Source organism: Bombina bombina, chromosome 6, assembly GCF_027579735.1.
Source record: "Bombina bombina isolate aBomBom1 chromosome 6, aBomBom1.pri, whole genome shotgun sequence".
NCBI lineage: Eukaryota > Metazoa > Chordata > Amphibia > Anura > Bombinatoridae > Bombina > Bombina bombina.
The window spans coordinates 573401923-573414878 of NC_069504.1; the positions used below are offsets into that span (position 1 = coordinate 573401923).

A 12956-nucleotide genomic window follows, 5' to 3' on the forward strand; every position below is an offset into this window, starting at 1 on the left:
CCCTACGCTGCTCTTAGGTTCTGATGCCGTCTCTGACGGCATCAGAACAAGGCTCCCTTTTTGCTCTTGTGAGTGCAATGCTTCCTAGCAATGCAAACGTGAGATCGCCTTCGCATTGTGCTTTATTTTTAATACCAGCACACATTAGCGTGTGCTGGCATTACTCAGTGGAGTGCTAATATTGCTTGCACGCAAGCGATATTTAGCGCTCCACTTGTAATCTAGCCCTTTAATATGAATAGTTTGATGTAAAACTACAAAAGTCTGAAAAGTCAAAGTTAAACTCTGATAGAGCATGTAATTTTAGGACACTTTTAAATTCACTACTATTTTCAAATGTGCTTCATTCTCTTGGTATCCCTTGTTGAAAAATAATATGTACATATCCTACACTAGTGGGAGCTTGCTGCTGATTGGTGTGTGTGCACGTTTGTCTCTTGTGATTGGCTGACTAGATGTGTTCAGCTAGCTGCCAGTAGTGCAATGCTGTTCCTTCAGCAAAGGATATCATGAGAATGAAGCAAATTTGATAATAGAAGTAAATTGGAAAGTAGTTTAACATTGTATGTTCTATCCAAATCATGAAAGAACATTTTGGGGTTTCCTGTCCCTTTAAGGCACTGAAAATAGTTCTATTATGAGGCAATATATTGCCATTTTGGACACCTTTTGTCCCATTAAGCTAAATTAAAAGATATTATTGCGTTAAAAATTAATTTTTAAAGGGACATGAAACCCAAATTTTTTCTTTCATAATTCAGAAAGAAATTACAATTTTAAACAATTTTCCAATTTACGTTTATCTAATTTGCTTCATTCTCTTGATATCCTTTGTTGAAAAGCGTATCTAAATAGGCTCAGTAGCTGCCGATTGGTGGTTGCACATAGATGCCTTGTGTGATTGGTTCGCCCATGTGCATTGCTATTTATTCAACAAAGAATATCTAAAGAAAGAAGCAAATTAGATAAAAGAAGTAAAATCGAATGATGTTTAAATCTGTATTCTCTATCAGAATCATAAAAGAAAAATTTTGCGTTTCATGTCCCCCTTGAGTGCGAACGACGGCTCAGAGTTGTCGCTAGCACTCACCTACCTTGAGAGCAATCTGGGGGCTCCCATCAACTCCCACCCCGAAGATCGGGCCTGTATAGTGACAGGTATCGCCGGGGCTTCCCGTTACGTGTGGTAACGTCATGTGCAATGACGTGATGACGTCACCGCGCAACTTTATTTAAAAATTACAATGGACAAGATAGGGAAAGGGGGCATGCTGCTTAGAAGCCTGTATCTCAGGCAAAGGTAATCGCCTAACCTTTCCAATGGTATAGGCCTTGGTGATCTGGGGGCAGAAAAAAAAGTATTTTTTTTTTTAAAAAAATAGTAAAAAAATAAATAAATCCAGCTTAGCACTCAAAGGGTTAAAATGTAGTTCTATAACCTTTAAATATATATTTTTTAAATATAGTGTTTCAATCTTTATTTTTCAATGTAGTGCTATAGTCTTTAAAGAGTAAACATATCAGTTAGCAAAAACCTTGTACGCATCAGGAATCCACATTTACTGCAAGCGACAGCCTATTCATATTTATGTATTCTGAATAAAAACACTTAGTAGAAATGTTACTATGATATATAGTTATGTTACTATTATCAGGAGATGTTACATGAGACAAACCGATGTGACCAGGAGAAAGAATATGCAGATCTACATCGGTAAAAGGAAAACAGGAGATGCAACTGATTGTGTATGTGTGCATACACTTGTGTTTATGTGCGTTTACATGTGTGAGTGTGATAGATATGTGCTTGACTGTGTGTGAGTGTACAGTATAAGTGTGTGTGCATGTGTGTTTGTGAGTAGGTGTATGTGTTTCTGTGGGTGTGCATGTGTGTGCATATTCATGTATGCCTATGTATGAGCTTGTGTCTGTATATGTGTGTGTGTGCCTAAGTGAGTGTTTGTGGGTGTATGTATGTCTGTGTGTGTGTTTAAGAGATGATTATTATTATTTATTATTATTATTATTATACTTTATTTATTAAGCGCCATAATATTCCGCAGCGCTGTCCATGGATACAATTCATTTAAATAAAACAATACAAGACTTGTAAGATACAGGACAAAATTTACAAACACATACAGGAGGGATTGAGGGCCCTATTCCCGTGGGAACTTACAATCTAGAAGGGTAGGAGGTTGGGAAACAGGAGGTGAGGACTGCAAGATTGAGAAGGATGTTAATACAGAGTTAGATGAGGGAAATATTAGGTAAGTGAAATTAATTTATTATTGAGATGATCCATTTGCCATGTATTATAGGTACTGTAATTTCTTTAAGTCAATTTAGAAAGTTTTGAGCATAATAACCAAACACTATGCCTCCATACTTTTCGAGAACATTAAACATAATATTATTTAAGATATCTCAGCTATAATCACCAATAGTATCAAATATAAAATAATCAAATTCAGAAATCACATTCTGTATGGCTCTTTATAAGTGTATTAGCTTCACAACACCTGAAATAAAACAACTCAAACAGGGAGTACCCTATAAATATTACACTTCTTTATCTAGAGCCAAATAATTTAACAAGGCTGTACCAATCACTGCTCTGGAAACACTAAAAATTAAAAGTGTTCATGTAAGAAGAAAAAAATGCTACTTTGACTGAACCATGTTTTTCATATAATATCCAGATAGTCACATAGGGGCCTATATCAAGATCCGTATGGAGCTTGAAGGGCTGTGTTTCTGGCGAGCCTGCAGGCTCGCCAGAAACACCAGTTATGAAGCAGCGATCTAAAGACCGCTGCTCCATAACCTGTTCGCCTGCTCTGATGAGGCGGACAGATATCGCTGCAATTCAACCTGATCGAATACGATTGGGTTGATTGACACCCCCTGCTAGCGGCCGATTGGCCGCAAATCTGCATGGGGCGGTGTTGCACCAGCAGTTCACAAGAGCTGCTGGTGCAATGCTGAATGCGGAGAGCGTGTTGCACTCCGCATTCAGCGAGGTATGTCAGACATGATCCGCAATTTCGGATCATGGCCGACAGGCCTTTCATAAATAGGCCCCTTAGGCTCATTTTAAATGCCAAGTGCTAGTCTTTTTATAAATGCTTGAAATATTTTATTTGTAGTTGCTCACATATTGCTTTACACAGGCAAGAATTTTAGCAGAAAAACGTGCTAAAAATTGTATAAATTATTGACTCTTTGCTGTCAATCTCCCAGCTACAACCTCTCTTAATTATATAAAATAGTTCCAGATCTGTATATTATACATTTCTCTCAGTAAAGCGGGTCATTCAAGTGATAAATTACAGCTTGCAGGAATATTCTTGTGTAACTAAAATGAAGGGTAACTATCACTTAATTTTCTTGAGCAATGCGCTATCCCTGTTAATATGTATGGCGTTAAGAACAACATGCTTTATTAAACATTGTGCAAAGCATTTGTCACTTACAGGTGTCCATTCTGTCCGGATTTGCCACTCACTGCAGATTTTTAGCTGACAGGTGCTAGTGGTCTCTGGCTTTTCTAGGGCTTGACAGCGATTCGGCTGCACTGTAAGGGTACGGTTAGCATAGATGTGCCTGCATAGGATTTGTCGATGTTGCATACCCAAACCACATGTTTTACTGCACTCCGACCATTCTCCTATATCCCAGCTAATGAACAAAAAAAGAAAAAGACAAACATTAAACAAGAAAATGATATTTCAGCATTACTACTGTATATTACTTATATACAGGTAGCCCTCAGTTTATGCCGGGGTTAGGCTCCAAAAGGAATGGTTGTAAATCGAAACCGTTGTAAATTAAAACCCAGTTTATAATGTAAGTCAATGGGAAGTGAGGGAGATTCCAGGCCCCTCTCAAAATTGTCACAAGTAACACCTAATACATTATTTTAAAAGCATTGGAATGAAAACGTTAAATGCTAGACAGCATTATAAACCTAATAAAATAATCACACAACACAGAATATATAATTAAACTAAGTTAAATGAACAAAAACATTTGCTAAACAGCATTATAAACCTGATAAAATAATCACACAACAGAGACTTAACTTGCATTTTTCTGCAAACCGTTCTTTCTATGCATTCCAATCTGGACTGAGTAATAGACAGAAAGATCTTGTTCCTTTGAAATCTGCTTGATAGCTCAGATCTGGTTAAACTGATTAATTTCAGCGTGCTTGTCTTTGCTGCAACACAAACGGACAGCTCCACCTACTGGCTATTTTAATAAATGCACTGCTTCTCAATGCTTTTCAATAGCAGTCACATGACTGGAAAAAAAGGTTATTATTCTGAAACGGTGTAAATTGAACCGTTGTAAAACGAGGGCCACCTGTATATCAATTCCTTTATACAGATTTTTTTCTGTGCAAATTATAAATAAAAATGATAGATGCTGCTAAAGAAAACTAAACATTTTTAGCACCGGTCTGAAGGAGTGCTATCTATACATATTAAAGATAGGTTTTTGCATGAAAAAAAGGGTAAGTTAAAGGGACATGAAACCCAACATTTTCTTTCATGATTCATATAGAGCAAGACATTTTAAACAACTTTTCAATGTACTTCTATTATCAAATGTTCATCGTTCTCTTGGTATCTTTTGTTGAAAAGCTGGGATGCAAGCTCACAACGCGCATGTCTGGAACACTGTATGGCATCAGTTTTACAAGAATGTTATCCATTTGCATGAACACTAGATGACAGCAGTAGTGCTCCAGATGCCTACTTAGGTATCTCTCCAACAAAGACTACCATGGGAACAAAGTTGTTGTTTTTTTTTTAAAATGGTATACTCTGATTCATAAAATTGGGTTTCATATAACTTTAAATATATTTATTTTTATTTAAAGCTAACAGGAAGTGCACATGAGCCATAACGACTGAGGACTTTTTAACCTATCGCATAGTTATATGCAAGCAGTAGAGCAATAATAAAATGCTCAAGCACACACTTTTACATACCGTTAACAAATTCTATTCATCTTTAGGTTGAAAAAGAGAAATTTTATTTTATTTAAAGATTTAATTAAGTGCAAATCAAATCATAGAAGTCCATAACATAAAAAATAACTCAATGCACAAAGACAAATGATAAAAAGATGTCAGAGAAAATACATTATTTATCAAGTCTATTCTGGATGGAAATAAGAGGAAATATCAACACTCACTAGAATTTGCATAGTAAAATAGGCAAGAAACTCAGAATTATTGAGTATAAAATCTATTTAATTGCTCACACTAAAATAGACAGGTGACATTTCAAGCTGTTCCATGTGGAAATAATCTATAAAAGCTCTTACCGAAGAACATGTCAACTTAGATTACTCTGCCAAAGTAATTAACCGTTTGCATACTGACTCTGGTGATCTACATCAGGTTGACAGTGACCACACAACTAGTCATGACTTTTTTTGTGATTGCCGAGCCAATTTTTCAACTAATTACTTTATGCTAAAAGGTGAGAATCATTGGTAAATGCACAGTGTAAGTACTCCAGATTTAACATATTGGGTGATAAACTAATGCTTATACAGCAAATACAAAGAAAAAGCTATATTGGGCTTTTTTATAGATACTGAATTAGTCTATCAAATTCAACATAAATTATGAGTACACTGGCCCTTTTGAATGTTGATAGATTAATCTTTCTAAGTTAGTGGAGTTGTGCTACATCGAGAAAATACCCAAATACTGTACCTACAACTATACAAAATTTAGGGCTAGATTATAAATGGATCGCTAATTTATCGCACGCCCATAAACGGGCAAATTCGCCCCTTATGGGCAGGCGATAAATAACCAGCCATTACAGGTGGTTGGTTATTGCTACCGTGAGCTTGCAGCAGCAATTAGCATTTAAAAAATTAACCAGAGGACAGACCTCTGGTTAATTTTTAAAATGTCCGCCAATTGCCCGCAAAATAAAATTTGAGGTCTCTTTTTAAAAATAAAAAAATGTAGCATTAAAAAAACAAAAAAATCTAAGCACCAAGCAGTTTTTAGGGATTAAAGTGAGCGGGTCTCGGGTGTTAAGAAAAATGGCACTGAAAAGTGCCTTTACATAGCAGTCTACGGGGAACTGTGTGGGCCCTGTAAATATATATGTATATGCTTATACATTTATATTTATGTGTTTATATGTGTACTAGTACTAAAGCCCGTGTACACGGGCCATTTTTTGCAGTACAGCGGTCCCACCCCTTGCTCTCTCCCCCCTCTCTTTTGCTCTCTCTTCCCCCCTCTCTTTTGCTTTCTCTCCCCCCTCTCTTTTGCTTTCTCTCCCCCCTCTCCTTTGCTCTCTCTCTCCCCTATTTTGCTCTCTCTCTCCCCTCTTTGGCTCTCTCCCTCCTTTCTTTTGCTCTCTCTCCCCCTTCTTTTGTTCTCCCTCCCCCTCTTTGGCTCTCCCCCCCTCTTTGGCTCTCCCCCCCTCTTTGGCTCTCCCCCCCCTCTTTGGCTCTCCCCCCCCCCTCTTTGGCTATCTCCCCTCTTTTGCTCTCTCTCCTCTTTGGCTCTCCCCCCCCTTTGGCTCTCCCCCCCCCCTTTGGCTCTCTCCCCCCCCTTTGGCTCTCTCTCCCCCCTCTTTGGCTCTCTCTCCCCCCTCTTTGGCTCTCTCCCCTCTTTTGCTCTCTCTCCTCTTTGGCTCTCTTTCCTCTTTGTCTCTCTCTCTCCCCCCTCTTTGGCTCTCCCCTCCCCTTTGCCCCCCCTCTTTGGCTCTCCCCCCCTCTTTTGCTCTCTCTCTCCCCTCTTTGGCTCTCTCCCCCCTCTTTTGTTCTCTCCCCCCTCTTTGGCTCTCTCCCTCCCCCTCTTTGGCTCTCCCTCCCCCTCTTTGGCTCTGCCCCCCCCCCTTTGGCTCTGCCCCCCCCCCTCTTTGGCTCTGCCCCACCCTCTTTGGCTCTCTCTCCCCCCTCTTTGTCTCTCTCCCCTCTTTTGCTCTCTTCTTTGGCTCTCTTTCCTCTTTGGCTCTCTCTCTCCACCCTCTTTGGCTCTCCCCCCCTTTAGCTCTCTCCCCCCCCTTTGACTCTCTCCCCCCCTCTTTGGCTCTCTCCCCCCCCCCCCCCTCTTTGGCTCTCCCCCCCTCTTTGGCTCTCTCCCCCCTCTTTGGCTCCCCCCCCCCTTCTCTTTGGCTCTCCCCCCCCCTTCTCTTTGGCTCTCCCCCCTTCTCTTTGGCTCTCTCTCCCCCCTTTGGCTCTCTCCCCCCCCCCTTCTCTTTGGCTCCCCCCCCCCTTCTCTTTGGCTCCCCCCCTTCTCTTTGGCTCTCCCCCCCTTCTCTTTGGCTCTCTCTCACCCCTTTAGCTCTCTCTCCCCCACTCTTTGGCACTTCTCCCCCCCTCTCCTGCTCCCTCTCTGGCTCTGTCTTGAAGTCTTCACATCGCGGGACCCCGCCCGGCCACGCCCCATTGTGACGGCACCCGTCCGGTCACGCCCATCGCGATGCCCGGTCACGCCCCCATCACAACGCTCCCGTCGGCCACAAACAGCTGTGAGGTCTGGGGAGCGCGTGGCCGCTTCTCACGCAGCACACCTCACAGCTGTTGAGTAGCTCGCGCTCCATATCTCTTGCCACAGGCTGTTTCAATCAGCTTACCTCGAGCTCCCCAGACCTCACAGCTGTTTGTGTACCTCGCGCTCCCTATCTCAAGGCCAAGTGTTTGTCTCTACTGCGCATGACGGCTTCAGACAAACACTTGGCCTTTTATAATATAGGATATACACATATTAATACATAAATATATATGTATATATTTATATATATATATATATATATATATATATATTCAAATCTGCAGCCCATTGCTGCTCGACTTACCCCCTTCGAGAAAGACACGGCATGAGAACAAGGCTCCCATTGAAACCTACTGAAGAACGCCCTTGTGAGCGCAAAGCTTCCAAGCAATGCGAAGTCGCGTTCGCATTTTGGGCTACTTCTTATACCTGAACACAGTTGCATGCACTGATATTACAAAGGGAGCGCAAATATCGCGCTTGCAAAAGTGCAATAATAACATCTAATTCATCTACAAGATATCCATATGAACCTTATTAACATATAGTGGGAACCCATGGGAAGGGCTTTTGAACCCCATGAAGGCAGGGGACAAGTTTATGTGGAGACCAAGGGGTGGGGTAATGGGAGGCTATTTATTAATGAGGAACAGGAAATTTGACTCTTTCTATCTGAAGTCAAGAACATGAAAGAATTAGCTCCCTTCCCCCAGTCTTTTATTTGGTTAGGTCTGTTGCAGCTTATCGAGGGTGCTTTAAGGGACAGTTTACTCAAAAACATTCTCCCCTTTAATTTGTTCCCAATGATCCACTTTACCTGCTGGAGTGTATTAAATTGTTTACAAGTATTTCCATTACCCTTATATTGGCATTTGAAATAGTTGATTTAGCCTGTGGTATCCCCACCTATCCTGAAAGTTTATCGCCTTAAAGGGACAGTACATGGTAAAATTGTTTTTCCATTAATGTATTTTCAATGACTTAATAATCCGTCTCAGGAAATATTGTCAATATAACATTTTACAATGTTTGCAGTAATGACTAAAATGATAGAAACAAGTTTAAAGAGACACAGAACTCTAAATTAAAATTTTCACAATTTAGAATTTGCTTTGTTCCCTTGATATTCTTTGTTAAAAAGCATATCTATGTAGGCTCAGGAGAAGTAATGCACTACTGAAAGCTTGCTGGTGATTGGTGGCTCTGCACATCTGCCTCTTGGAATTGCCTAACCAGATGTGTTCAGCTAGCTCCCAGTAGTGTATTGATGCTCTGAAGCTGACTTAACCAATATGTTTAACACCCTTGCAATAGTGCAATGATAAAATATCTAACACTTTAGAGCAATTTTTGTTAAATACTTTATTGAAAAATATTGACAATTTCATAACTGTAATAACAGTATACATTCAAGTCATAAAAATAGGTTCCAAGGCCTTTTAAGATAAAAACATAAGCATAAGGTGTTACCTATATTTACCTATTAGAATTTATTTTATATTATTAATTAGACATGTGCGATTCGGTTTGGTTCGATTCGGAAATTCGGAAAATTCGGAAAATTCGGAGATTCGGATCGAGTCGAATCTCCGAATTAAAATAGTGCCAAATCTACCGAATAAATCCGAATTACTTCGGATTTATTCGGTAGATTCGGATGGCCATAGATTACACTAGTATTGTACAGTATATTAGGTTATATCACTCTGCTATGGGTTACACCTAATGTACAGTACATAATACTAATCTAATCCCACCTAACACTTAACACTTAACGAAATTCCGAATTTCTGAATCGAACCGAATCCAGCCGAATTTATTCGAATCCGAATGAATCCGAAACAAATCCAAACCGAATTTATTCGAATCCGAATGACTCCAAAACAAATCCGAACTGAATTGATTCAAATTTTTCAGAATTCGAATCGCTCCGAACCGAAATTAGAAAAAATCTGAATCGATCCGAACCGAACCAAATTTTTTCGCCATGCACATGTCTATTATTAATAGATTTCAAAACGACACTAACAAGCCATGTTCTCTTATTTCTGTTCACCCCAAGTGAAATAGGGAAAAACAAAACAAAAAAAGGGAGAAGGGATAAATAAGTGAAGTGTGGAAAATTAACTGGGTAACCTTTCTTACCATTTATCCTCCCCTCTCACCAACAGCAATGAGTTCAGCTCCATATTATCTGTTTCACTGACACTATCTGATTTACTTGGTTACTATAGTCAGAGCCCATATATCCTATACATTTCCCCCAGACCTTAAAGGGACATTACACTGTAAAAATGTATTTTAAATTACTTTGTTTTACCAACTACAGAGTATAAAATATTTGAGAAATTACATTTTCATGCTTATTTGTGTATATGAAGTAGCTGATATTGTGCTTTGAAACCACAGCCTATTACAATGGGTTGAACTTTAAAGGGACATTATACACTCATTTTTTCTTTGCATAAATGTTTTGTAGATTATCTATTTATATAGCCCATAAAGTTGTTGTTTTTTTTTTTAAATGTATAGTTTTGCTTATTTTTTAAAGAACATTGCTCTGATTTTCAGACTCCTAACCAAGCCCCAAAGTTTTATGAGAATACCGTCAGCTACCTTCTCCAGCTTGCTCCTGTTTGTGTAAAGGGTCTTTTCATATGCAAAAGAAGGGGGAGGGGGGGAGTGTCTTATTTGCCACTTGCAGTGGGCTTTCCAGCTACCTTTTCAACAAAACTAAACTTAGAGCTTCTAAGTAAGTTTTTAAACAGTTTTATACTGGATTTTTATATCAGTATCTGTGCATCTTATTCTTTATAGTAGTGCCTATTACATGCAGTTATATGAAAATGAGTGTATACTGTCCCTTTAAGGTGATAGCATATCTTATTATGTTATAACTGTGTGTACACACACTTGCTTCCTTATTTTTTATTTGACTGGAACACCAAAGCTCAATACGTGTAACTTCTTCTACTGGCTGTGTTTACTTAGGTTTGTGAATAGCAGATACTCCAGTATCAAAACTTTCAGTATAGGTGGTATATACCACAGGCTAAATCAGTTATTTCAAATGCTGAAATAGGAGTAAAGGAGCTACTTGTAACCAATTTAATACACTATAGCAGGTAAAAAGGATCATTGGGAATAATTTAACGGCGAGAACATTTTTGGGTGAACTGTCCCTTTAATATACTCAGTTAAACTAGTTGTTTTATAAATCTTATGTCCGTACGCTTCCATAATTGCTTGTTTGGACAAGAGATTTTTTACTTGTTTGATTAAAGGAACTCTGTCATTGATCCAATTGTTAAAGATCAAAGATCTAACACTTAAGATTACTATTTGTATACACTTATTATTTGATTTCCATAAAGGATTTCTACAAATGAAAGTGCATTTTTTTTTTCACTTGTATGTCCTTTAATACTGAAATATGTGGCATAAAACAATACTGACATTTTACAGCAAAACATTAATTAATCAATCACCTAAGTTAGTACCCCATATCTAATGTCGCCACATTTTGAAAAAAATAATGTGTCTTTTTCAGACATAAAATGCAATAAAATACTTAGACTTGAAACATGCAATAGTAAATAAAATTAACATGTGATATTTTAAACTAGGTATCTTTTTCAGACTGATTTAAATTCCATTGAGAGTGAAGATTTTGGTACACTGTATTAGAGAAAAGGAACTTGATTGCGCGTGTGTGTGTATATGTGTATATGTATATATATATTATATACAAATACAGAGCTACAATTCGTCACTAAATTTCATCTGAAAAATACAGGAGTTTTATCAAATAATCATGTTTTGGGTTAAAAACTTGAAAATTTAGCAAAAGTGCTTTCTTTGATACCTGTACTATAAATGAAAGTTTCTTTTAGTATTAAAGAACATAGTTAAAATGTTCTCTTTGCTTCATCTTAAAGGGATAGTCTAAAAATTAAGTTAAACTTTAAAGGGATAGTCTAAAAATTTAACTTTCATGATTCAGATAGATCATGCAATTATAAGCAACTTTCTAATTTACTCCTATTATCAATTCTTTTTCGTTCTCTTGGTATCTTTATTTAACAAAGCTGGAAAGTAAGTTTAGAAGCCAGCCCATTTTTGGTTCAGCACCTGGGTATTGATTGCTTATTGGTGTCTAAATGTAGCCATCCAATCAACAAGCGCTACCCAGGTGCTGAACCAAAAATGGGCCGGCTCTAAGCTCACTTTGCAGCTTTTAAAAATAAAGATACCAAGAGAACGAAGAAGAATTGATAATGGGAGTAAATTAGAAAATTGCTTAAAATTGCATGCTCTATCTGAATCCTGAAAGTTTATTTTTGACTAGACTATCCCTCTAAAGAGCTTATATGAAAATGAAGTGTAGTTTTTGTTTCATAGAAAAAAATAAATGTGTTCCTGTTTTGAATAAACCAACATTTTCTTGTCAGGTCTCCCAGACATCTCCTTTTCCACCAATAAGGCTGAGGGGGTTGTCTTTATAATCTAGTGAGCATTAGTAAAAACAGATCTATTTATTTATTTTTAAGTAAAATGTCCCAACTCCCTATAACTTTTTCTGTGCAGTTTTAAAACGTATAAAGACTTACAAAGCAGGACATGGAAACAGATTGCATGGTTCTTCATCTGGACTAGGTTTAGTGCTGGAGTCACAAAAAGTGTCTGTCATCTCTTCAAGTGTATTTCGGTTTACACAGCGGAAGACAGGGTAACGTGATCCTAAAATAGGAAATTGTCACAATTGTACAATAAATTTAGTAAATGATTTTAACAGATAAGGAACATACATTACTAATATTTGGCAAAGAAAATAAATAGCTTAGGTTACTATTAAACATTGTACTCATTCTATTACCATTGCTATTAGATTTCCTTCAGGGGACATAAAGGTAAAATGCACTACTATATTCTCCATTAGCTGTTGCAGCAGTGGCATCTGGCATAACTGGCACTTAGAGCATGGAAGAGGGTAAAATGCAAATGCACACAAGTTAGATGCACTATTTCTTGAAATATTAAAGGGATATGAATCCAACATTTTTATTTTGTGATTCAGATAGAGCAAACAATTTTAAAAAGTTTAAAATTTTAATTTTATTATTAAATTGGCTTTGTTCCAATGGTATTCTTTGTTGAAGAGGTACCAAGGTGCCGATTTATCAAGTGTCTGTCCGACATGATCCGCTCAGCGGTTCATGTCCGACGACATCGCTGAATGCCGACAGCATACGCTGTCACCGTTTATCATTGCACAAACAGTACTGGTAAACTGCTTGCGCAATGCCGCCCCCCTGTAGATTTGCGGCCAATCAGACGCTAGCAGGGGGAGTCAATCAACTCGATCGTACACGATCGGGCGGATTGATGTCCGTAGCCTCAGAGGCACCTGGAAAC

General features: G+C 38.3%; 1 protein-coding gene across 2 annotated transcripts in view; it reads right to left on the reverse strand.

The window, feature by feature from the left end:
• Window positions 1-12956, reverse strand: part of THSD4 (thrombospondin type 1 domain containing 4) — a 1326695-nt gene that overhangs the window by 44288 nt on the left and 1269451 nt on the right. For both annotated transcript variants that reach the window (XM_053717542.1, XM_053717543.1), the window contains 2 exons: window positions 12152-12281; window positions 3477-3681 (listed from right to left, as the gene is read on the reverse strand). In XM_053717542.1, the coding sequence (XP_053573517.1) occupies window positions 3477-3681; window positions 12152-12281 (335 nt within the window). The remainder of the gene's footprint in view (window positions 1-3476; window positions 3682-12151; window positions 12282-12956) is intronic.